Source organism: Schistocerca piceifrons, chromosome 3 (assembly GCF_021461385.2).
Source record: "Schistocerca piceifrons isolate TAMUIC-IGC-003096 chromosome 3, iqSchPice1.1, whole genome shotgun sequence".
Taxonomy (NCBI): Eukaryota; Metazoa; Arthropoda; class Insecta; order Orthoptera; family Acrididae; genus Schistocerca; species Schistocerca piceifrons.
The window spans coordinates 848,100,445-848,126,770 of NC_060140.1; the positions used below are offsets into that span (position 1 = coordinate 848,100,445).

A 26,326-nucleotide genomic window follows, 5' to 3' on the forward strand; every position below is an offset into this window, starting at 1 on the left:
ACCAAAATGATAAACTGCAGAAAATCACATGAAGAATCTAACATTTTGATGACATAACTGGCATTCAATCCAGTATGATGTGTGGGTCAAACAACATCCCAAAGAAGGACCATTCTGACAGTTTCACAAGTCTGTATGAACTATTCTGTAAACAAATCTTTTAATTCAAATTTATTATTGTTATCTGGGTTCTTCATTGACAAATGAAGGCAATTAAAATTAAAGAAATAAACATGCAAAAATAAATAGATGAGTTCATTGTTGATTCAGTGTTAGAATTAACTGAAGCAATAGAACTAACAGCCAATATTAAAATTTTACAGCAGCTGGTAATTTACTGGAGGCAAAAATAACACTTCAAAACATTCATTTCAGACAACACAACATGAAATAAAAAAAACACAGATGTGTGCAAAATCAATAAAATGGTGAAAGACAAAATAGAAATGTTTTAGAGCTTAAAAGATATCACCTTTTATTCTTTTACTTTGTTTCATAATTAAGAAATAACACAAAGAAGCAATATGGAATGGGACAAACTTGAGCTAGTGCATCCAATTCTGGAGTACCACTCAGGCATTTGAGACTCCTTATAAGGCACACAAAAAAAGACATAAAAGCATTTAGGTGCACAAGGCTGATACCAGGCCAATACAGTTTGCATGAAAGCATAACAGTAATGTTCAGAGGTCTTTAATAGAAATCTTTAGATGAAAGATGATATTGTTGTAATGAAGCCCTTGGAAACAGGTGAGAGTGAATAATATTGGTATTATTTCTCCCCTCCCTCAACTGTAGAATGGCTTGTGAAGTATATTTGTAAATGTAGATTAGCAATAACTGGTTGCTCCACCTTTCCAACCCCACCCTGATTGTTTTATTCATTACTTTCTCTTTCACCATTGATGCCCACCTTTGGTAGATAGTTTTTTCTTTGTCCTAACTTGTCAAGTATCTACAAAATGTCTGGTTCTGTGACTTTTGCTTAAGCTTTTGTGGGCTAGATGTGTTAAGATGCAGCACTGCACCTTTCCTTAGGTGCTATGGAGGTGTCTAAGAACACTGGCATGCATTTCCTCAGCTGCTAAAGGTTTATTTACTCATTCTACCTTTTTTTATTTTGTGAGTAGTACAGAATTGCATAGTTGCTGCTTTGTGTGTGTGTGTGTGTGTGTGTGTGTGTGTGTGTGTGTGTGTGGGAGCGCGCGCGCGCGCCTGCACGTTAACATGCCAGATTGTATTTCTGCCCTGCTCTCTCAGCAGTTATTCAATGTTTTGGCTGCTTAATGAATGTGTTTCTGAATAGTTGCTGTTGTAGTGTTTGTTGGTGCTTCTGACATTTGTGTTCGTTTATTTGTCACAACTGATATCCGATTGTCACAATTGATATCTGATTGTCACTCTGTTTTTCTTGACCACTGCCATGTCCCATTACCCACTCCTTTTGGTATACTCTTAGGTTTAGTAGATTTACAATAAAAATATAACTACTATCTACTTTAGGTTTAAGCCCTGTTTTTGTACCCATTATAATGTGAGTTCCATTGCTTTTTAGGACTGTTTCAAACCCTGACACAGTTCTGTAAATCTTTCAGCAGCTGATCACTAGAATTTTAATACTCTCATCAATGGGGGCCATGTCTCTGGGGGACTTTATGGGGTCTCCTTAAACTGGATGATCTGTCTCCTCCCATCACATGCTCCAACCCTCTCTCTCTTTCCCTGGAGCTCCGTAAGTTTTCATGCTTAACAGTTACAGATACAGCCCCAGCACAGTTTTTTCTTTGCAAATAAGTGAATGCCTAATCCAAAGAGGTTGTGAGTTTTTCACATATTATATGTGTCACACAATACACAATGACTTGTAGTTTTTCTCAGATTATTGTTATGTAAGTGTCTCCTCAGAACATCAGTTTTTTTAAAGCAATTCAAATTATTTACATGACTAGATTGCCTGAAATTTTCCTAGAAATTATTTTATGCACTTTAGTATATAAACACTTAAATGTTTGCAGTTAGCTTTTTAACAATTATTTAAATTAAAACTGTATAACGAAATGTCTAAAGTAATCTACAATGTCATGTGAGTAACACACCTCGAGACAAATAACACCAAACTTTGCAAGTGGCTCACAGTCCTGCTGAGGCACAGATGGCCATGAACCCAGAGCAAGCTTCGGCAGAGACTGCAGGTAGCAGGTAACTCCAGGAGCCAATTCAAATATCAGGTCCCAGAATTTAGAATCAGACAGAAGATCTGAAAGACGAGATGTGTACTTCACTTCCCTGGGCAAAGGACTTCTGCCTTCAGGGTTAAATACCTGAAATAAAAGAATACACCTCTATGTCAGAATTATCAACATTAAATGACATTTTTGTGTGTCATAACTGGTAGTTACTAGCTGTAAAGATAAATACAACCCACTCATTTAGAGAACAGGACACAATAACATGTGGCTCTCTGGCAATACAAACAGACATAAGATAATCAAAATTTTCTGCATCAAGTTGGAAGAAACTATTTTCATCTAAATTTACATTTCTAACAATTTTAGTTATTACTAATTTATTAATCTGATTAGTTACTGATGATGTAATATGATCTAATACAAAATTAGTTTCTTTACACACATGACTTCTGCAGTTTCTGAATGTGTTCAAAGTTGTCAAAAGTTGAAAAGAGAATTCTAGAAACAAATAATTCATCTTTTATGTGAAAACCACTGATGTTTCTCAATGGCCACTTTATAAACAACTTACATTACAGCACAGGCACTGAATCACATTATAGGTGCCTACTAAAACGTTTTCAATTCTGAAACTAATTTCCATAAATCAACTCTACTGTTCATGCAAGGAATAAAAAACCTTTTTAACCAGTTAATCTTAACACTAGTCTTATACTATATAAGAGGTAAGAAAAATAAGATTAAGGTTTAATGTCTCATCAACGATGAAGTCGTTAGATGAAGCACAAACTCAGATATTACAAGAATGGGGCAGGAAATAGATTGTGATCTTTTCAGAGAAACATACTGAGCTTTCTCACTGAGAGACTGCCATTACAAGATTCTGATGACATCAACAGGACAATGAGTACTGACACAACTCAGAGAGCAGTTCATCCTTTGACTTAAGAACAGAACTTCCACCAACATTTGATTTGAAAGACAAAAAATTGGACGCTATTCAGTAAAATCTAACCCTACTTTAGAACGTACATTTATAATAATGTAGTTTAGTGTTATTTCTCTGGAAAACACAAGGCGACTTCTGCAGAACAGTAATGTCTTCTAGTGTTGTCACTCTTCTAGTAACTTCAAAAGTAATACTCTGCATACATGGGAAAACACAAGTATAGGAATCCATGATACATGTGTGTGTATGTGTGTGTGTGTGTGTGTGTGTGTGTGTGGAGAGAGAAGAGAGGGGGGAGGGAGAGGGAGGGAGGGAGAGAGAGAGAGAGAGAGAGAGAGAGAGAGAGAGAGAGAGAGAGAGAGATGCAATAGTATATTGTAACTGATACCTGGAATAAGAGGGATAAGATAAACCAGCAGCAGGGAGACCATCTCATACCTATGGAATACATGTGCTGACTGCAATGATGAAAAGATAGCTACCCTGGACAGTACAGATGGGAAGTAAACTTATCAAATGTATTTCTTTTAAATATAACCCTGTCAGCTCATGATGATTTTAGAACATTTATTTATTTACCCACGTGGTCTGATACAAACACTAGTGACAAGATTTAGAGAACTGACATTTGAAGTTGACTGCAGAACAATTCTACTGTCTCCAACATACACTGCGTGTAAGCACCACTAAGATAAGATATGAGAAATTAGGGCTCATACCGAAGCATATGGACAGTCATTTTCCCCTCACTCTATTTGTGAGGGGGACAGGAAAGGAAATGACTAATAGTGGTACGGGTTACTCTCCACCGAGAGCCACATTCAGAGTCTGATCCAGTCCCGGAAAGTATCCTGCCACAAGTGGGGCACTTTTGGGGTTCTTCTGTGGGAGGTTCTGGGTTTGAGGGGATGAGGAAGTGGCTCTGGTTATTTGCTTCTGTACCAGGTTGGGAGGGTAGTTGCAGGATGCGAAAGCTGTTTTCAGGTTGTTGGTGTAATGGTTTTTCCCACATCACTGATCATTTTTAGCCGCTTCCCACAGGTTTTAACGTCATTATTTCTTCGTCAGACAATTGTTAGCCTTGGTTTCATAATCTGACACCACAAAACCACTCCTTTTAATACATTTACACGCAGTTTTTTCGAAATTTTCCCAAATTTTTCCACCCTTTAACGTGTTTTGGTGGCAACACAACCCCTAACCTTTGTGTACATGGTTGTCTACCAACCCAAGTTCACCACAGGATCAACATAGCCCAGCTTTAACCAACACTTTTTCGCCTTTTTTCACACCAGAGCTCCAGCTGCTTTCTAGTTCACCTTTATCTCTCCCCATATATTTTTATTTTCATTTTCATTTCAGCCTCAAGTTACACTTTCCACCTTCAAATACCATGTCATCCTCACAACACCCCCACAACGACCCGTTAAGTTTTATTTACATTCCCTCCGCAAACATGCCTTTGCCCAAGCCAGATTACGCTCCCATATTTTATTTATTCAGGCTTGTCTGACATTTGGCATTACCCCCAAAGGCCTCACACTTAAAGTTCCCATCTCTGGCTGTAACCCTTCTTTCCATCAGTCCCTATACCAGTTCCAAACTGAACAATCCATTGTCCTCACCCACCTAATCCTTCACCTACACCTACATCCACACTAGCTGTTCAGAGCATCCTCCTACAGGCCAACCACAAATTAGAACAGCATGCCACACTCCACCTCAAAAAACTGTCCAATCTCCTGGTTTCCCACCTCCAGAACGGCAATTCACTCACCCTCCACAACCTTTCCAACAAACCTCAACCTCCTCTCATTGCACTCAGACCCAGTCACGCCCATCTACTCAATCTCCCACTTCCAGCTCCACTCCCCATAAAACCTCAAAATTCCAATCAACACAATCTGGAACCACAACACCCTAATTCAGTAGTTAACCTATGCTCCAAACCTCTCTCCCAATCCGAAACCTCTGTCCTATCCAAAGGCCTCACCTTCAGCCCCACTCCCAGATTCAACCAAACAGCCCTCGTCAAAGATTTACTGTCCTACACTCGTACTCTCTGCTGGAAATATCACTTTGCCACAAAGAAAAATGATCCTAATCCCACTCCTAATGATCCAACTCCCCAAGACACTACCCAAATTGAACCCTGCCTGGAATAGTTCCGTCCTCCGTCGCAGCGGGACCCACCTCCTCTTCCTCAAAATCACCCTCTCCAAACCTTCCAGGAATTTCTGACTTTCAGCCTTGCCTCTCAATCCTTCTTAAAAAACCTTAATCCTACTCCCAACATCACCATTGCTGAAGCCCAGGCTATCGGTGATCTGAAGGCTGGGCAATCCATCGTCATTCTTCCAGCGGACAAGGGTCCCACGACCGTGGTACTTGATCGTCGGGAGTATGTGGCTGAGGGACTGCGTCAGCTTTCAGACAACACTACATACAAAGTTTGCCAAGGTAATCCCATTCCTGATGTCCAGGCGGAGCTTCAACGAATCCTCAGAACCTTAGGCCCCCTACAAAACCTTTCACTTGACTCCATCAACCTCCTGACCCCACTGACACCCCGCACCCATACCTTCAACCTTCTTCCTAAAATTCACAAACCCAATCATCACGGCCGCCCCATTGCAGCTGGTAACTAAGCCCCCACAGAACGTATCTCTACCTACGTAGATCAACACCTTCAACCCATTACATGCAGTCTCCCATCCTTCATCAAAGACACCAACCACTTTCTCGAACGCCTGGAATCCTTACCCAATCTGTTACCCCCGGAAACCATCCTTGTAACCACTGATGCCACTTCCTTATACACAAATATTCCGCACGTCCAGGGCCTCGCTGCGATGGAGCACTTCCTTTCATGCCGATCACTTGCCACCCTACCTAAAACCTCTTTCCTCATTACCTTAGCCAGCTTCATCCTGACCCACAACTTCTTCACTTTCGAAGCCCAGACATACCAACAATTAAAGGGAACAGCCATGGGTACCAGGATGGCCCCCTCGTACGCCAACCTATTCATGGGTCGCTTAGAGGAAGCCTTCTTGGTTACCCAGGCCTGCCAACCCAAAGTTTGGTACAGATTTATTGATGACATCTTCATGATTTGGACTCACAGTGAAGAAGAACTCCAGAATTTCCTCTCCAACCTCAACTCCTTTGGTTCCATCAGATTCACCTGGTCCTACTCCAAATCCCATGCCACTTTCCTTGACGTTGACCTCCATCTGTCCAATTGCCAGCTTCACACATCCGTCCACATCAAACCCACCAACAAGCAACAGCACCTCCATTATGATAGCTGCCACCCATTCCACATCAAATGGTCCCTTCCCTACAGCCTAGGTCTTCGTGGCAAACAAATCTGCTCCAGTCCGGACTCCCTGAACCATTACACCAACAACCTGAAAACAGCTTTCGCATCCCGCAACTACCCTCCTGACCTGGTACAGAAGCAAATAACCAGAGCCACTTCCTCATCCCCTCAAACCCAGAACCTCCCACAGAAGAACCCCAAAAGTGCCCCACTTGTGACAGGATACTTTCCGGGACTGGATCAGACTCTGAATGTGGCTCTCCAGCAGGGATACGACTTCCTCAAATCCTGCCCTGAAATGAGATCCATCCTTCATGAAATCCTCTCCACTCCACCAAGAGTGTCTTTCTGCCGTCCACCTAACCTTCGTAACCTCTTGGTTCATCCCTATGAAATCCCCAAACCACCTTCCCTACCCCCTGGCTCCTACCCTTGTAACCGCCCCCGGTGTAAAACCTGTCCCATGCACCCTCCCACTACCACCTACTCCAGTCCTGTAACCCGGAAGGTGTACACGATCAAAGGCAGAGCCACATGTGAAAGCACCCACATGATTTACCAACTGACCTGCCTACACTGTGAAGCTTTCTATGTGGGAATGACCAGCAACAAACTGTCCATTCGCATGAATGGACACAGGCAGACTGTGTTTGTTGGTAATGAGGATCACCCTGTGACTAAACATGCCTTGGTGCACGGCCGGCACATTTTGGCACAGTGTTTCACCGTCCAAATTATCTGGATACTTCCCACTAACACCAACCTGTCAGAACTCCAGAGATGGGAACTTGCCCTTCAGTATATCCTCTCTTCCCGTTATTCGCCAGGCCTCAACCTCCGCTAATTTCAAGTTGCCGCCGCTGATACCTCACCTGTCTTTCAACAACATCTTTGCCTCTGTACTTCCGCCTCGACTGACATCTCTGCCCAAACTCTTTGCCTTTACAAATGTCTGCTTGTGTCTGTGTATGTACGGATGGATATGTGTGCGTGTGCGAGTGTATACGTGTCCTTTTTTCCTCCTAAGGTAAGTCTTTCCGCTCCCGGGATTGGAATGACACCTTACCCTCTCCCTTAAAACCCACATCCTTTTGTCTTCCCTCTCCTTCCCTCTTTCCTGATGAAGCAACCGTTGGTTGCGAAAGCTTGAATTTTGTGTGTATGTTTGTGTTTGTTTGCGTGTCTATCAACCTGCCAGCACTTTCGTTTGGTAAGTCACATCATCTTTGTTTTTAGATATATAAGTATTATTTTAGTTAGATATGACACTATCCATTGGTTTGCTGTACCATTAATTCCATAAAACATCAGTTTATCCACAACAATAATGTGATTTGCATAGTCATATACCTTAGATAAGTCACAGACAATACCAGCAGGTGCTATTTTGTTATTTAGCGCTTATAAAATATGGTGAGTGAATGTGTTAATGGCATTCCAAGTTGAGCAACTCTTCTCAAATCCCAATTGTGATTTACTGAGAATACCATTGTTGCTCAGGTGGAGTACTATTCTAAAATACATGGCCTTCTCACAAATTTTGAAAAATGATGTCAGTAGTGAAACAGGTCAGTAGCTATTCAAATCTCTCCAATCACCTTTTCTTACAGAGGAGTTTAACAATGGCATATTTCAATCTCTCTGGGAAAATTCCTTGAGTTAGGACGCACATTTCAGAAAATGAGAGAGCTTATTATATGGGAACAAGGAACAAGTCCTTAGTACTCTGCTGGAAACCACATCAAACCCGGATGAGCTTTTATTTTTGAGAGAATATTATTCCTAATTTCAGAAGAAATAGCTGAGATGTCCATATGACTGAATTTTATGTAAGTTTCTTGTTCAATACACTCTCTTAGTTTTTCCTCTTTACCTGTTTGTCCCTACATTTTTTTTTATTACATTTAACAAATGTGATGCTATTCAACAGCCCTTCTGTATCTGGGATGTGATAGTTCAATTATCATGTATTATGATATGTAGAATCAGAATTTGTATTTAAAAATGTTCTATCACATATGTTTTCTGAATTTTTAAGGGACACCACCTTATCAAAGATATCTCCAGTGTCAGGCGGGAGGGTCCGTGAGCGTGAAAGAGGAGAAGGCCTATGTCAGCAGCAGTTTAGCTACTGGCAGGGCTTCCCCAGCTCGACAGACCTCAGCAGAGGAGCCACAAAAAAATCCACGTCCTCCAGGGTACTGTTGGGTGTGGGAGCTGATAACCCCACACTGTAAGAATGTCATATTTTGGAAGCAAAACAAGAGACTGCATGCAACATCAAAGCATGACTCTGGCAAAGAAAAATAGTAACATGGAATATACGAACAATGTTGAAATCTGGAAAAATGAGAGCTGAAGAGATCATGAAATTTAAGTACAATCAAACAATGGAAAATCCAAGATGGAATGTAACAATATCATGTGAAGTAAAGTTGCTACTCACTGTATAGCGGACATGCTGAGTCGCAGATAAGCACAATGAAAATATTTTCACACTTAAAGCTTTTGGCCAACGACCTCTGTCAACAATACACACACATACGCACACACACACTTACAAAAATGCGGCTCACACACATGACTGCACTCTCAGGCAACTGAAACCACACTGTGAGAAGCAACACCAGCGCATGATGGGAATGGCGACTGGGTGGGGGAAAGGAGGAGGCTGGGGAGGGGAAGGGGAGGGATAGTAGGATGGGGATGGCGGACAGTGAAGTGCTGCAGGTTGGGTGGTGGGCAGGGGGAGGTGGGAGTATGGGAAAAGGAGAGAAAGAGACAGAAATAAATAAATAAAGAAAAATGAACAAATAAATAAAAAAATAAGAGGAAGAAAAATAAAAAAAGATGGGTACGACTATGGGCACCTGCATGGCACCATCCTATGCCGACCTACTCATGGGCAATCTAGAGTAATGCTTCCTAAACACCCAGAATCCTAAATCCTTCACCTGGTTCAGATTCATTGATGACCTTTCAAATCTGGATCGAGGGTGAGAACATCCTGTCCACATTCCTCCAGAACCTCAACAATTTCTCCCCCATTTGCTTCACCTGGTCCTACTCAACCCAACAAGCCACCTTCATAGACACTGACCTCCACCTTGAATACGGCTACATCAGTACCTCCATCCATATCAAATCTACTAACCACCAACAATATCTCCACTTCGACAGCTGCCACCCATTCCAGTCCAAGAAGTCCCTTCCGTACAGCTTAGCCACCTGTGGTCATCGCATCTGCAGTGATGAGCAGTCGCTCTCGAAATATACCGAGTCTTTCACTGAATCCTTCACTGACTGTAATTATCCTCCCAACTTTGTACAAAAACAAATCTCCCATGCCTTGTGTTTCCAGTCTTCCACCACCTCCCAAAGCCCCACCATCCAGCCACAGAGGAGCATCCCCCTGGTCACTCAGTACCACCCAGGACTGGAGCAACTGAATCACTCTCTCTACCAGGTTTCGATTACATCTGGTCATGCCCTGAAATGAGAAATGTCCTGCCCACTATCCTTCCCACCCCTCCCACTGTGGCATTCTGCAGTCCACTGAACCTATACTCATCCATCCTTACACAACCCCTGCTCCCAATCTCTCACCTCATGGCTCATACCCAATCCCTTACCTCATGGCTCATATCCCTGTAATAGGCCTAGATGCAAAACCTGTCCCATACATCCTCCCACCACCACCTACTCCAGTCTAGTCACTAACACCACCTATAACATCAAAGGCAGGGCTACCTTTGAAACCAGTAGTCATGTGGTCTGCAAGCTAAGCTGCAACCACAGTGCTGCATTCTATGTAGGCATGACAACCAACAAGCTGTCTGTCTGCATGAATGGCCACCGACAAACTGTGGCCAAGAAACAAGTGGAACACCCTGTTGCTGAACACGCTGTGCAACATGATACCCTTCATTTCAATGACTGCTTCACAGCCTGTACCATATGGATCCTTCTCACCAACAACAGCTTTTCTGAACTGCACAGGTGGGAACTTTCCCTGTAATACATCCTACTTTCCCGTAACCTTGCTGGCCACAACCTTCATTAGTTGCTGTCCTCACCCATCCAGCCCCTTCCCTGCTCCCATTCCAGCACTTCACAGCCATCATTCCACCAACACACCAAGTCTTTTTTAATTTTTATTATTTTTTTTATTATTTTCATTTTATTTACTTATTTATTTTTTTATGTATTTCTTACTCTCTATTTCTCTCCTTTTCCACTACTCCCCCCCCCCCCCCCTGCCCACTGCCCAACCTGCAGCACTTCACTGTCCACCATCCCCACCATACTATGCCTTCCCCTCCCTGCCCCAGCCTCCTCCTTTCCACCACCCTGTCACCACTCTCATCATGCACCAGTGCTGTTGCTCGCAGTGTGGTTTCAGTTGCCTGAGACTGCAGTCGTGTGTGTGAGCTGCATTTGCACGAGTGTGTGTGTGCGCGTATGTGGGTCTATTGTTGACAAAGGCCATTGGCCGAAAGCTTTAATTGTGAAAATCTTTTTGTTATGCCTATCTGTGACTCAGCATCTCCGCTATGTGGTGAGTAGCTACTTTCCTTCTTATAATATTGAAGTTTAAGTACAGTACTGCGGCACTACAAGAAGTGAGATGGCTAGTACAAGTTAAGACAGGTGTGCATCATCAGTGTTCTCTGCTGGACCAGAAAGAAGAACAGGCCAACGTGGAAGAGGATTTATAATGACTAAAGAGCTTTGGAAAAGTCTCTTAAAATTTGAACTGTTAATGAAAGACTTAGTATGTTCTGGCGTGACAAAAAGCGCTGGCACGAAGATGAAGAATGTAAGAGCAGAGAAGGCTGAAGACAGCGTCAGCCAATAGCCCACTGACTAGGACAGCACCAAAACAGGAGCGGCCTCCTTAGGAAGAGAATACAAGTGTCGCTCCTGCCAACCTCGGCTGCAGAGGAGTGGTAGACCGTCACTAACAGAGAAGACGCACACTAGAAGAGCAATAATCCTATACTGAGACTTGTGCCTTATACCAATTGCTTACATGGATGTTGTATATAGTGATGGACACTAATTGTTTGCATGTCGCCCATCGCTTGAGACATGTTATTTTAATACAAAGTTAAGGATTTTCAATCTACTTTATTTTAACAAAAACCATTAATGTGATTTGCTGGAACTGTTGTATAGCTATCTGAGGAAGCAGCATCCTTTAGGCACCCTGTAAGAGATGAGTGGGTAGGACCCCACATAGTAGCTAAGAATAAAATGGAAATTAAGGAGTATAAAAGTAATAACAGCATACACACCAACAGAGGAAGCAGAAGAAGGAATTAAAGAACTGGTTGATGAAGATCTTGTCCAGTGCAGTACCCAACAATCAATCTTTCCTCCTCATCCCACACGGTAAGTCTCCCCTTACCTGGGCTTCTGGGTGACTTTACTGCTGAATTCTACCCCTTTTCCTAAACCTCTCCAATCCTTTTCCTTCACCCCTCTTCCTTACCCTTTAATCCTTCTGCCAGAAGAACAAACCACTGGTTCTGAAAGCATACATAAAAGCTTTTTTTTTATGTGTGTTCTCCTGCTGCCACTTGGTGGTTAGATTTTTTATCTAGCCAATTACTATACACATACTAAGTGGTATTGCGTTCTGAATATGTACTTCTTGTTTGTTTCAATTCTGTCACTGTTCAGCCGTACTGTTTTTGATTCTGCTGTCTATGAATTCTGCAACCCAAAATTACAGAAATCCACTCATTTCCTAACCATATGCAGAAAAATAGTTCAAATTAATTGACTAGTGGTATTAAACACACCTGCTACTTGTGACTAATCATTTACAGCTGCTCCATCCAAATTAATAGTGATGTTTCCTGTTTCTCATTTTACTACATTACATACAGCCTTACATCTCTTGTCAGAATTACTGATTTCTGTCATAATATTCTTGTTCCTCCATTTTTTAAAAACTTTTCTTTGTAGATTTTTTGAGTAATTTTGTATTGCACAACTACTGCAGGATCTTTGTTTTCCTTGCCAACAGATAAAAATCTCTTTTCATTTCACAAGATAATTTAATCTCCCTGATGATCCATGGTTTTTTACACAGTTGTTTAGTGTCCTTACTGAGTAGTGTAGGTGGAAAACTATTTTTGAATAATGATATTAATTTATTAAGGAACAAATTAAAAATTTTACGTCAATGTTTGGCTCATTATAAATTTCATCCCAGGCCATCTCTTGTAAACTCTTCTTAAAATTGTTTGTCCTTGAATCATTAATTATTCCAACTGATTCCCACTGGTGAGAATCTATACTGTAAGGCACTATCTCATTTATACTAATCAACTGTGCATCAAGCTCAGAGAGAGCATTTGTTGCTGGGTACATAGTTATTTTCTTGTTTCGGGCTTCGTCAAGAGAAACACTACCAATTAGGGTCCTACTGTCTTTATACATCCTGTTGAAAAATTAATTATTGAGATCAAATTGTAGGATCCAAATAAGATTTCCAAATCTTTTTCCTATTAGAATCCTTTAGAAAATTTAAACTGAAATCACCACAGACTATTAATTTCTTTCTGCTGTCTGACTGATAGCATAGTAGGGAAACCATATTCCTTACAAACAGTTCAAAATTTCCAACTGAGGACCCATATACAGTTACTGTCACAAGCGAACAATTGGTCAGTATCAATTCACAACTACATAATCTACTTATTTAAATGTTTCTAAATTTGTGTTCTGTCTTCATGTATGTAACAATCGATTACCAGGTAAGGCTGTTGAGTCTGAGGTTTTCAACATTCCTGCATACAGGAATTGTAGGACATTAGATGCAACAGCCAAGAGACTCACTGGCACAAAGTTAAGAAAAAAGTCAATTTGTGTTGTTATGTGGGGTGTCTTAATTAATACAAGAACACAGGTCATGTAGGACACAACTGAGTACTATCGGTAAAAGGGAGAAAGAAGATCTCATTTTATAAATTAAGTTGAAAGTAAAGGTAGATATAAACCATAATATGTCTGCGTGCATAAAACCTGATAAAATATACTTTAAAAATTATGAATGAATTGACTTCTTAGGTAGTTTTTCAGTTATACACTCTGCTCACCATTTACATGGCGTATTTTGTAATGATGCAGAAAGTGTCAGTTTACAGCCTACTTAACATCTTTCATTTTGTATATGGGAATATCTAAACAATTTCACAAATAACATAACAATCCTTGACTTGTCTGTACTAATTGATGGTCTGCTTATTCCACTAAATATAGCACGTCACTGCTACAGTTTCATCTCAAGTTTCCCCTATCTCACCTCTTCCATTATTTATACATGAGTAATAATATTATTAAAAAGAATGTGGGTGGGTTCAGTCTTCAGTATTGACTCTCATAGACTTGACTCTGTGATCAAACAAACAGAAATTCTGAAGTGAACTGATTACAGGAGAATAATTCTTCTTTACGCTAAGTTTTTGTTACGTCTAAATGATATGTTTTTCCTTTTGTGGAGACACGATTACCTGGTGCGGGCGAGGCAGAAGGCTCTTGATATGGGCAACATGCTGCAACAACACAGCTCGAGAGGCAGCATACAAGGGGCTTTCCAACTCCTGCATTTTCTCCTGAAGTTCTATGCAGGTTGCTGGATCACTGTAACTTGCCTGGGGAACTCCAGCATCTTGGTAAGCCTGCAATAAAATAAACCCCATACAAGCATGCCAACTGCTGAGACAGAAATCAGTGCAATTTCCTACATTGTATACATTCTTTCTAATGTTTGCATGATGTCATCCGTATATTAAACATCCTGTTTTTATCTTTACAAGTAAAATTAACAAAAATGTTAAACAAACCTAGATGAGGGTAATTTAATGAACATCACATAAACAAGTAGTACAAACAGAGCCTCAAGACAGAATATACCATAATGAGAGATGTCACAAGGGTACACTCCCACCCCCTGAATAACATCATAGCAAATGAAACTCCAAGGTCATATTTGACAAGGAGCAGAAACTGAATAGTTTCATTTACTTCATAAAAATAAAAATTACAAATTGGCAATATAAAAAAATACAGCTAGAAAAACATTTCGTATTTATAATACTAGAATAGGTACTAGCATGCATATTTAGTGTTACCTTTCAGAACAAAATGTTGCTACATGTGCTGAAAGAGAGAGGAAACAACTGGAGAGCATGATACTAAACAGGAATTAAATAACTGGAGAGCATGATACTAAACAGGAATCAAATAACAAAAGTTACCAAGGAGCTGAGGCCAATCAAAAAACAATGGGAAAGGAAACATGAAACTTTACAATGAAATGAGATCTGATAACCAGAAAAATAAACAATGATTCAGACAACAGCTGACATGTCACATAAAGAGGAAGGTTAGATGAGAATAGAATTCAAGGTGAAACAAAAATGGGTGGCAACAAAGAATAATGAAAGAAGAAGCAAACAGTACATGAACCAAGGAAAGTAGAGATGTGAATAGCAATAAATAGAAGACAAATTAGGAAAAATTAAGTGGAAAGTTGCAATAGGAACAGAAGGGAAAATGAAAAGTAATGATTAGGGTATGACGGGGCCAGGTGCATGAAGGGAAAGCAGAGACATGTGGCAGTCCATAAGAAGAACCAGTTTTAAAGATAGTATTCCTGGCTGTACATGTGATGAAACAAGCACCACTACAAATATAGGACCTATACTAGTGTTCGTCTGCAACACGACAGATATGACCATGGTGCCTGTTTCACCCTATTTGCTATTCTAATGATACCTTAGAATTTTGCAGGGGCTCACTCACAAAACACAGCATGTGCTTGGTTCCTGACAACTACTATATCTCAACTTCTGAATCACTCTCGACATTGATTACTGCCTTACCTCTTCCTCAATTCTTCCATTTATTTTGCCTTTTTCATGTCTCTTTTCTCCATGAGCACTACCTACATTTATATTACATATTCAGCCTCATTTATTCCCTCCCCTTTCCCTCTTTCAAAAACTAAAACAATATATAATTGTGAATGCAAGTCTTTTCTAGATGATATTCTATGTGAATATGCATATACTACCATTTGGCAAATAGAAACTTTTTCTATCAAATTTTGATTGAAGCTATAGCTTCATACGCTAATAAATATAATTTACTGCAGTTTTCCATTGGTTATTCATTACATTATCTTATAAAGCATAATATCAAATAGGAAAAATTACATATTTCAGAATCTATTAGCAAAACATTATACTGCTTTAAAATGCATATACATTGCATGACAAAAAAACGCAACACAGCCAAAGACCAGCTCAGAAGTCAGCACAACTTTGGACACATCAGTGGTAGGTATGTAAATGATTATAGCTAGAATTTTCTGCACAAGGTAGAATGACCACCAGAGCATGTTAGTGTTGTTTATGTTTAGTTTTGTTACCAGGCCCGGTAGAGTATACAAGGGGCAGAAACAAGACAGATTTTGAGTGATCATTGTGAAGAGCATGTAGATGCCACATACTCATCTGAAGCAGCACTATCAGCACCTAAAAGAGTTTGAAAGTGACCTCACTGTGGAGCTCCATTTGGTTGGCTGGTCGAATCATGCAATATCAAGGTTTGTAGGACATTCAGATGTGACAATGGCATTGTGTTCAGTGATGAACTGTGATTCTGCATGACCACCATTGGTGAGTATGGTAGCAACATGGGGAGAGGCACCAGTCTTTCAATGTTTTGGAGAGGCACAGTCATGTTATTCCTGGTGTTATGGTTTGAGGGACCATCAGGTATGACTTTAGGTCATGTCTCCTAGTGATTGACACAACTCTGAGGGCACAACAATACATCACAGACATCCTGCATTCCCATGTGTTTCCTCTCACGTGACAGTACTGTGGTGCCATCTTTCAATAGGGCAATTCTTGCCAACAGGTGGCAATGTCTATGTGATGCTGAGGTACTCCGGTAGCCAGCAAGATTCCAAGATCTGTCCCCAACAGAACACATGTGGGAGCAGCTCAGATGTCAACTTTGTCCCAGTGTCAGTATGCGTGGTACCAGGCACCAGTTGCAAAAGTTGTGGATCAGCTTGACTCAAGAGGTGATACAATGGCTTAATGACACCCTTCCCAACCAAATCAGTGCAAGCATCCTGGCCAGAGGGGGTGCAACATCATACTGATCAGTGGGCTCATAATGTGAAATTATTTATCAATTTGACTCAATTTTATAATCACCAGAATAACATCACATACCGTCTCAACAGAGATTTCATTTTGCTTCCTCCTCCCCTTTTGCTTGCTTGCATTGTTTTGTCAGGCAGTGTAAATTTAAAATATTTTAGCTAAATTTTCAGCAGTTAGGTCTCAACTTTGCATTTTATTTTTGTTGATTTGTAATATTCATATTATTACTGTAATGGAAACAATAATCAGGAAAAGTCCACAGCTCTTGGTCTAGTGGCTAGCATTGCTGCCTCTAGATCACGGATTTCCATGTTCAATTCCCGGCCAGATTGGGGATTTTATCAGCCTGGGGACTGGGTGTTTGTGCTGTCCTCATCATTTTATCATCATCATCATTCATGATAGTGGTTAGACTGTACTTTATAAAAAAAATTGGACTGTGTAAAAGAAATTGGGAGTTTGTAGGTGTGCTGATGACCGCACAGTTGAGCGCCCCACAAACCAAGCAGCATCATCATCATCATCATCATCATCATCATCATCATAATCAGGAAAGGTAACTACTCATTTGTAGCTGACTGAAGAACAGTGCAAAGACACAAACATGACAGCACAGACTCTTTTGCCAGAACTACCATAATGAGCTGAAGTTTTGCATAGCCAGAAAAGCCTTCATTACTTAATTTTCCCAAATAATTCCATACATTATTCCATCCCAGCAAGGTTCTGTGGTTGAAAGGAAAAAGAGTCAAATTGTAAATTCAAATGCCTGGAGTTCAGTCCCCATCTGATCCTAGGATTTTTTTCTGTCACTTTCATTTCTTTCACCTCTGGCGATCATTAGCAACTGTAGTTCAGAGTCCACATTAAAATGCTGGCCCCCGGTAACTGGCTAGTTAAGTCAAGTCACAGGTCAGAGGTTGGCACCCCTTCCAATAGAACCATGCCTCATAAAGCGCTGTTGTACTCTTCAGCCCCCCCCCCCCCCCCCAAATATAATCCTAATGTCCAACCTATTTACTTAGATAAATACAAATTATGATACATAGTGTGATACGTTTTCTGAATAATGAAGTTTAGATTACAGTTGTATTTACTTCTTATGACCAGTTTCAACCTGTACTGGCCATCTATGACCAACTTTTAGATCTGAAGACAACCTATACTGACTGAAACCATTCATTCAAAAAATAAAATTGCAATCATTGCTGCATTATTCAGGCAATTTGAATATAAAGATCATTGTGGTGACTCCACAACAGCATAATGCCATTTTTCAGCACTGATAAATTGGTAATTTATTGCAAAAAGGACCTTATAATTACCTGGAGAGTCAGCTGTGTACCCAACCGTATGCAGTGCTGCAAAATCTTTGGACTGACTTCTTTGCAGCTCAGCACCAGCAGTACGTCCTCATACTGGAGCTTGCTAAGAAGGCGGGCTGAGTCACGTCCAGACAAACAGCCCTGAGAGCATCTGAAATAAACACAGCATCTCAAGTGCTCTGCTTCGTATAATGGGTTATTCAAACAGATGGATCATTTAATTTTCATTTCATGAAACAGAAATTGCATACCAATGATCTACACACAAGTGGAAAGAACAGAAACTAAAGTTTCGATTACAACCACCAAAGAGCCAATGGTTGCGTACACGACCACTGCAGTGCTCACATAAAAAGGATGGCAGTTGTGAGTTAAGATGGCTTACTGTGCAGCATAAGGTTTCCCACGTTCTCAAGTTCAAAAGAATTGAATCGTAATTTGCAGTGTAGAGGGTATTTGTCTCTGATTTGGCACTGAACCACCAGCTAAGAAAAGCATAAGCCATTGATTAAAGAAATTTTTGACAAACTGGGTGTCTCTGAATACCTCAACCAACTGTATGTTGAATTTTGAGATGCAGTTTGCTCAACCTGTGCAAGCTCTCATTAAAAATGGCACAAAAAAGCATACTGAATTTTGTGGTGACATTGTGAGAAAGGGTGAGGATTAAATGTTTCTCCTGCACTTTCTTTCTTTCTTTTTTTTGTGATGAAGTGATGTTTAAATGTAAAGTCTGCAAACCCTGTGTAACACTGCAACATGAGAGGGACTCACTAAATCAAAATCTGTGTTGTGCCTTTCTTTTTTTATTTTTTATTTTATTTTTTGGAGAGAGAGTACTGTTAGTAGAATAACATACATGGGCATGTTGGAACAATGGCCTTTTCCTCAACTTACTGAAGATCCACAAGACTTCATTTTTCAACAGAATGGACATCCAGCTCACTGGTACTTTAATGCCTAAGCATCACTGAAACAATCCCTTCCTCAATGAAGCTGAAATCACAGGGAAAAGAAGAAATCACTCAAGTGATGGTCATCGATATCTCCTGATCTCCCACATGATTTTTTCTCATGAAGCTTTGTAAAACAGGTAGTTTGCATCCCATCTCTACTAAAAACTATGCTCAACCTGCAAGACAATATCACAGATGCCATGAACTCAATAAAATAAGAGATGATTCTTAACATGGGGGATGATACCCACTTTGATGTTTGCCATGCAGCAGGAGAGAGACATATTGAACATTTGTAACCTCTGTTTGTAAACTTTAAAGTATCACATTTCCATCTGTGTACAGATTTCTCATAATCAATTTATATTTTATGAAATAAAAAGTAATGAAATTGGGTACGTATTTTTTCAATAATGTTGTACGTTGTCATTTCTGCATGAAAGTACTATTCATCAACAACAACAACAACAACAACAATAGCAATATTAAGGACTAGTCTTGTTGGGACTTCCATCTTTAGTGTTATTTTCTGATATAAAATGAATGTTAAAATGTCCAGACAGAAATTCACTTCATCATTGTTAGAGAATTTTATTAAGACTCTTCTAATTCATGAACACTGACTATTAGTACCTTGAACACTTTTGTAATCACCAAAGTTCAAGTTTCTAGTTCCACTATGACTACACGGTATTTAAATAGATGTTCTGATGCAATATTCTTTCACAAAAAGCTCAAATAACATAGACCTGTGGTAAATTTAACATTCTAGTCCTTTGTATAACTTAGTGCTATAGTAAAAAGGAAATCTTTGTTCATCAATCCAGATTATGTAGTTTACAGGTGAAGTTATGACAGGAATACATCACCAACAGATGTTTTGTATTATGCCGATGTTTCTTGAATAGACTGCAACAGCATTCTCTGAGCTAAAAGACCTTATATATGTTACAGTTAAAATAATTGCACTGCTGGTTTATTAATAAAATAATACATTTGATAAACATTGTGTTTTCTCCTTTAAGCTGTAAAAATTATTTAATTTTTTGTTCACTGTGATTGCAATTTTGGGTTGCTTCTCATCTTCAGGTAGAAATCTCAAATGCAGGTATGCACACAGGCATTAATATAGCCACTAATCCAAACACCAAGCACGTATGAATGGTGTGCAAGTCATGGAGTAAATAAATAAACAAAAAACCAGATAAAAACTATGACAGCAACATATTTCCTCACATTTGTTAAGGTCCTGTACTTGACAGTTAGATAACAAATGTGATGGGCAGACATATGAAGGATATGAACACATTCCATGTCAAACTACTTAATACATTCAGGTTTCATAGATTTTATTTCCATCCATGCTGTAAATCTGTCATTAACATAAAAGCAAGTCTACTGTAAATGTTAGAAACTATATGGATTGCATGACTTCTGAACATCCTTCCCACCTTCCCACTGCCAGCGACTCTTCTACAATGACCATGAATGGCAATGACTATGTTGGGGATACCTAAATTGCATCTCTGATTTTTATCTGTAACTCTGCATTTGAAACTAAAAGCGTTATATAACTTCCATACTTGGTATGGTCTGTGAAATAAAGTCGATGTTCACTGATGTTAAATCACTTTGTAATTGTTCCCAACCATTTTCCAGTGCCAAAACCCAGGGAAAACCAATAGTGATGGGACCTCTTGGAATCTCTGAGACAACAACAATAATTCAACAGGACTTATACATTGATTCAGTATGACTAAAAGGCAGAATTTCTTCCTGCATAACATACAGCACACACACTCAATCACTTATATTTGTAACGTATCAGCTTTTCACACAAATAACTATAGGAATAATATTTGTATAGAGGGTAAAGGAATAATTGTTAAATAATGTAACAAGTGCATAGCTCACCTTTAGCACAGAAGTTTAACATGAAGACCTGTCATGTGTTGCCACCTGTTAGTGACAATTACAGTGTTAACGTACAATTACAGCTGAACAGGAGCAAAGACAAAGAAACAACCAAGCATCTCTCTAAGCTGAAACATACGCGAGGAATGCAATGTTCTAATTCTACAAGCTTCATTAAGAAAATAAATGTTTGACAATTTCAGACCCAAACATGAAATAGAATACATTAGCAGTTGAATGCACGAAACGACGGCTACTTGAACCTTGGACGATGCTATCCAAGACTTCCTCAATGATATGGAATATGAAGGCAACAGTTCAGCATGTGAAGACTATACACACTCTGTGAAGCGGGCATCCCTGAAGACAAAATACAATATTGAGGGAAGACTTTCAAGATGCCATGGCTGACATGATACCTTCTGCATTTTCTACAAAGTGATGCAGTTACAGTGTCTGACTGCCACCAATCAAGCTAGAGCCATTTTTTAGTGACATGAAGCACTGAGCTCATTTCATTTCTAGGAACAGTTTGAATGCTCTATTGTGCAAATTCAAAATTGCCAGTAGTCCACAAACATGTATTTCATTGAGGGTATCTGGAGACGGAACCCAAGAAGGTACTGCTACAACTGCAGCTGCTTATAAACAAAACAAGGAAATTTCTTATGCCTTTTATAGGGATAGAAACAGAATTATCTAAGTGCATTTTGATTACCTGGAAGATGTCACACTTATAACACCAGATTGCCAGAATGTCTTAACTTGATATTTATTGAATATAATAAGTGCATTCACGCTTTGCAGGCACTGGTGGAGGATGCAGAGGCTAATGCTCGAATCTTAGCTCTACTTCTCGAGGAATTTCATGCTTCCTATTCTATTGAGGATAAGCAAAGAGTAGTCAGTCTACCAAGAAAATCTACCAAGAAAATCATCAGCTGGAAAATTTTTCTTCACTTTGAGGAGGTGTATGTAGAAGAATGACATCTTTTATGACACATATGATACACAGATGTAGAATTACATCCAAAATGTGCTTGTCGGATTGGCTCTGCTCCAAAATTCAGCCAACACTTTTTACTTGCCTCACCAAATAGAGATGAGAAAGAGACATGGAAGCACCAAGTGGCATGGCAATTTGACAAATCTTTGCACAAAAAGAACAGATATCATCCATGCCTCTATACAGTTTGTTTTCCAGACAGAAAACAGATATCTCACAATATTTTTCCGGTACAGAAATTATCATGATGGTTCAAATGAAGCAATCAGCATGTGAAGAAGAACTACTTCATGGTTCCCTTTAGCTGTATTGTGGAAACTGCTAGTCATGCACCACTTGCAGTTTCCCACTGCATCTCCATTATTAGGCTCTAGCACTCACATGAATGACTTTGCAGCAGACACTGTGAACAAAAAGGGAGTGGTAAACTTTTAGTAAGAACTGACCTCACTCGCGAGTCATATACAGTTGCATACGTCTAAATGGGCAATGGACTCTCAGAAATTGGTTGGAATAAGGAAACCAGAAGGATAAGAGACCATGAGAACTCTACATGTGTTTGGTGTGTAGCGGCACTACCGTTTGGGATAGGAAAAGGCAGTTTTGGTGCAATATTTCTGAGCGCGCAGGTTACAGCCAGGTGCAGGCCTGTTTACAGTGAGTTACACTCACCAGCATTTGTGAAGTACAATAAAGGCCACAGGGGTGTAGAACCGCCGGAAAAAGTACATGCAGCAGTTTGCATGGTGCAGGTCACAGGCAGAAGGGGCCCACAGGCCAACCTAAGTGTTACGAGTACGTGACGTGAAGTGGAGTATTTAGCAAAACAGAGGCGCACAGCTGCATATAAATAGGTGCCGGTTCACTAACAAAGCATTCAAGTGTGACAGCTCTCCTGGACGTTGGAGCATGTCACACCTCCGGCTACACGCACCAGCAGATGGGGCGCCAGCATTACAGTCCACGGAGGGAGGCTGGTTCGACCCTCTGAGGCCAACGCAGGTCATTCAAGTGTGGCAGCTCTCCTGGAAAGTGGGGCGTAGCACACCACCGGCTACACACAGCAGCAGATGGGGCACCAGCATTACAGTCCACAGCAGATCGCTGGTTCGACCCTCTGAGGACGACGCGGGGTCCGTAGCCAGCCAGAAGCGGGCCACTCCACGGCTCACTACCGCAGGAAGTCATCTTGGCTCCCAACACGCACCAAAGACATCCAGGGCGAGGGCCGCAGATTGCTGCTGGATCACGGGCACTTGTTGTCGCCGCGACCCAAGTCATGGCGGCGGTGACACACGGCGCGAGCCACCTTGCAGTTGTCATTGGACAGCACTGAGGTAGTGCAGGACAAGGGCTGCTGAGTAGGCTGCCGGCATAGCCCTGACATCGTCATATCAACACAGCCATACAACGCTGACACATTAGCAGAGCTCTTAATGGGTTACTAAAGTGGCGTCCTCAGCATTGCGAGACCTGGTGACGCAGACCGAGGGTAACGTGGCACTGTAGTTGGAAACAATAAATCACTTGGAACACTCGGAGTAGTCTTAATACGGTGCCTTCTATATCTTCCCGCTACATTTGCTACTGTTGGTACAATCAGTGTCAGAAGTTGCCACTACAGGTGGAATACAGGAGATGATACATTCTGTGAGGATCAGCATGATATCATTGATAAAATATGACAGACAGTGCCCACCAAAAACAGCTTTTTAGAAGAAAGACTAGTTTTTATAAGTCCTGGGCTTGGTAACCCCAGTATCCATAATGGAGAAAACTTTATTCAAGATACTTGACTGGATGGGATGAACTTCTGCCTTGGATCTTGTAACTCAATGTTATACTTTCATTTCAGCCAAACCAAGCCTATTGTACATTTATATACCAAGATAGATCAAAAACACTGAAGAGGGAAGCATTTGCATAGCTAACACTTGGTTCAAGAATCATAAAAGAAGGTTGTATACATGGAAGAAGCCTAGAGATACTAAAAGGTATCAGATAGCTTATATAACGGAAAGACAGAGCTTTAGGAACCAGGTTTTAAATTGTAAGACATTTCCAGGGGCAGATGTGGACTCTGACCACAATGTATTGGTTATGAACTGTAGATTAAAACTGAAGAAACTGCAAAAAGGTGGGAAATTGAGGAGATGGGACCTGGATAAACTGAAAGAACCAGAGGTTGTAGAGAAATTCAGGGAGAGCATTAAGGAACGATTGACAAAAACAGGGGAAAGAAATACAGTAGAATAAGAATGGGTAGCTCTGAGAGATGAAGTAGTGAAGGCAGCAGAGGATCAAGTAGGTAAAAAGAAAAAGGGCTAGTAGAAATCATTGGGTAACAGAAAAAATTGAATTTAATTGATGAAAGGAGAAAATATAAAAATGCAGTAAATGAAGCAGGCAAAAAGGAATACAAACGTCTCAAAAATGAGATCGACAGGAAGTGCAAAATGGCTAAGAATATAATAATGGCTACAGGACAAATGTATGGATGTAGAGGCTTCTCTCACTAGGGGTAAGATAGATACTGCCTACAGGAAAATTAAAGAGACCTTTGGAGATAAGAGAACCATTTGTATGAATATCAAAAGCTCAGATGGAAACCCAGTTCTAAGCAAAGAAGGGAAGGCAGAAAGGTGGAAGGAGTATATAGACGGTCTATACAAGGGCGATGTACTTGAGGACAATATTATGGAAATGGAAGAGGATGTAGATGAAGATGAAATGGGAGATATGATACTGCGTGAAGAGTTTGACAGAGCACTGAAAGACCTGTGTCGAAACAAGGCCCCGGGAGTAGACAACATTCCATTAGAACTACTGACAGCCTTGGGACAGCCAGTCCTGACAAAACTCTACCATCTGGTGAGCAAGATGAATGAGACAGGCAAAATACCCTCAGACTTCAAGAAGAATATAATAATTCCAATCCTGAAGAAACCAGGTGTTGACAGATGTGAAAATCCTGAAGAAAGCAGGTGTTGACAGATGTGAAAATTACCGAACTATCAGTTTAATGAGTCACAAATGCAAAATACTAACGCAAATTCTTTACAGACGAATGGAAAAACTAGTAGAAGCCGACCTCGGAGAAGATCAGTTTGGATTCCGCAGAAATAGCAGAACACGTGAGGCAAAACTGACCTTACAACTTATCTTAGAAGCTAGATTAAGGAAAGGCAAACCTACGTTTCTAGCATTTGTAGACTTAGAGAAAGATTTTGCAATGTTGACTGGAATACTCTCTTTCAAATTCTGAAGGTGGCAAGGGTAAAATACAGGGAGCGAAAGGCTATTTACAATTTGTACAGAAAGCAGATGGCAGTTATAAGAGTCAAGGGGCATGAAAGGGAAGCAGTGGTTGGGAAAGGAGTGAGACAGGGTTGTAGCCTCTCCCCGATGTTATTCAATCTGTATACTGAGCAAGCAGAAAAGTAAACAAAAGAAAAATTCGGAGTAGGTATTAAAATCCATGGAGAAGAAATAAAAACTTGACATTGTAATTCTGTCAGTGACAGCAAAGGACCTGGAAGAGCAGTTGAACAGAATGGATAGTGTCTTGAAAGGTGGACATAAGATGAACATCAACAAAAGCAAAACAAGGATAATGGAATGTAGTCAAATTAAGTCAGGTGATGCTGAGGGAATTAGATTAGGAAATGAGACACTTAAAGTAGTAAAGGAGTTTTGCTATTTGGGGAGCAAAATATCTGATGATGGTCGAAGCAGAGAGGATATAAAATGTAGACTGGCAATGGCAAGGAAAGCTTTTCTGAAGAAGAGAAATTTGTTAACATTGAGTATAGATTTAAGTGTCAGGAAGTCGTTTCTGAAAGTATTTGTATGGAGTGTAGCCATGTATCGAAGTGAAACGTGGACGATAAATAGTTTAGACAAGAAGAGAATAGAAGCTTTCGAAATGTGGTGCTACAGAAGGATGCTGAAGATTAGATGGGTAGATAACATATATAATGAGGAAGTATTGAATAGGATTGGGGAGAAGAGAAGTTTGTGGCACAACTTGACTAGAAGAAGGGATCGGTTGGTAGGACATGTTCTGAGGCATCAACAGATCACCAATTTAGTATTGGAGGGCAGCGTGGAGGGTAAGAGATGAAGAAGCTTGCACGGATAGAGTAGCATGGAGAGCTGCATCAAACCAGTCTCAGGACTGAAGACCACAACAACAGATCAAAAACACTGAAGAGGGAAGCATTTGCACCCATGTATTCTGTTATACTGCAGGCGAGAATATGTTACAGTCTTGGATTTCAAGTGCACTGTAAATAGTCTCTCATGTGCAACTCATGTGTAGCACCCATGAGGTGCTGATTCAGTCCTTCCTTCTCATCCTATCTGGTAAGTCTCCCCTGACCTGGGATTCTGGGTGAGCTTTCTAAGCTGTACCTTTTTCCTAAAACCTTTCCAATCCTCTCCCTTCACCCCTCTTCCTACCCCTCATC

General features: G+C 40.4%; 1 protein-coding gene across 1 annotated transcript in view; it reads right to left on the reverse strand.

Moving 5' to 3' along the window:
* Positions 1 to 26,326, reverse strand: part of LOC124787730 (huntingtin) — a 392,251-nt gene that overhangs the window by 16,556 nt on the left and 349,369 nt on the right. Inside the window, exons 34-36 of the mRNA XM_047254577.1 lie at positions 17,982 to 18,132; positions 13,987 to 14,154; positions 2,097 to 2,321 (exon numbers count right to left, since the gene is read on the reverse strand). Of these exons, the coding sequence (XP_047110533.1) occupies positions 2,097 to 2,321; positions 13,987 to 14,154; positions 17,982 to 18,132 (544 nt within the window). The remainder of the gene's footprint in view (positions 1 to 2,096; positions 2,322 to 13,986; positions 14,155 to 17,981; positions 18,133 to 26,326) is intronic.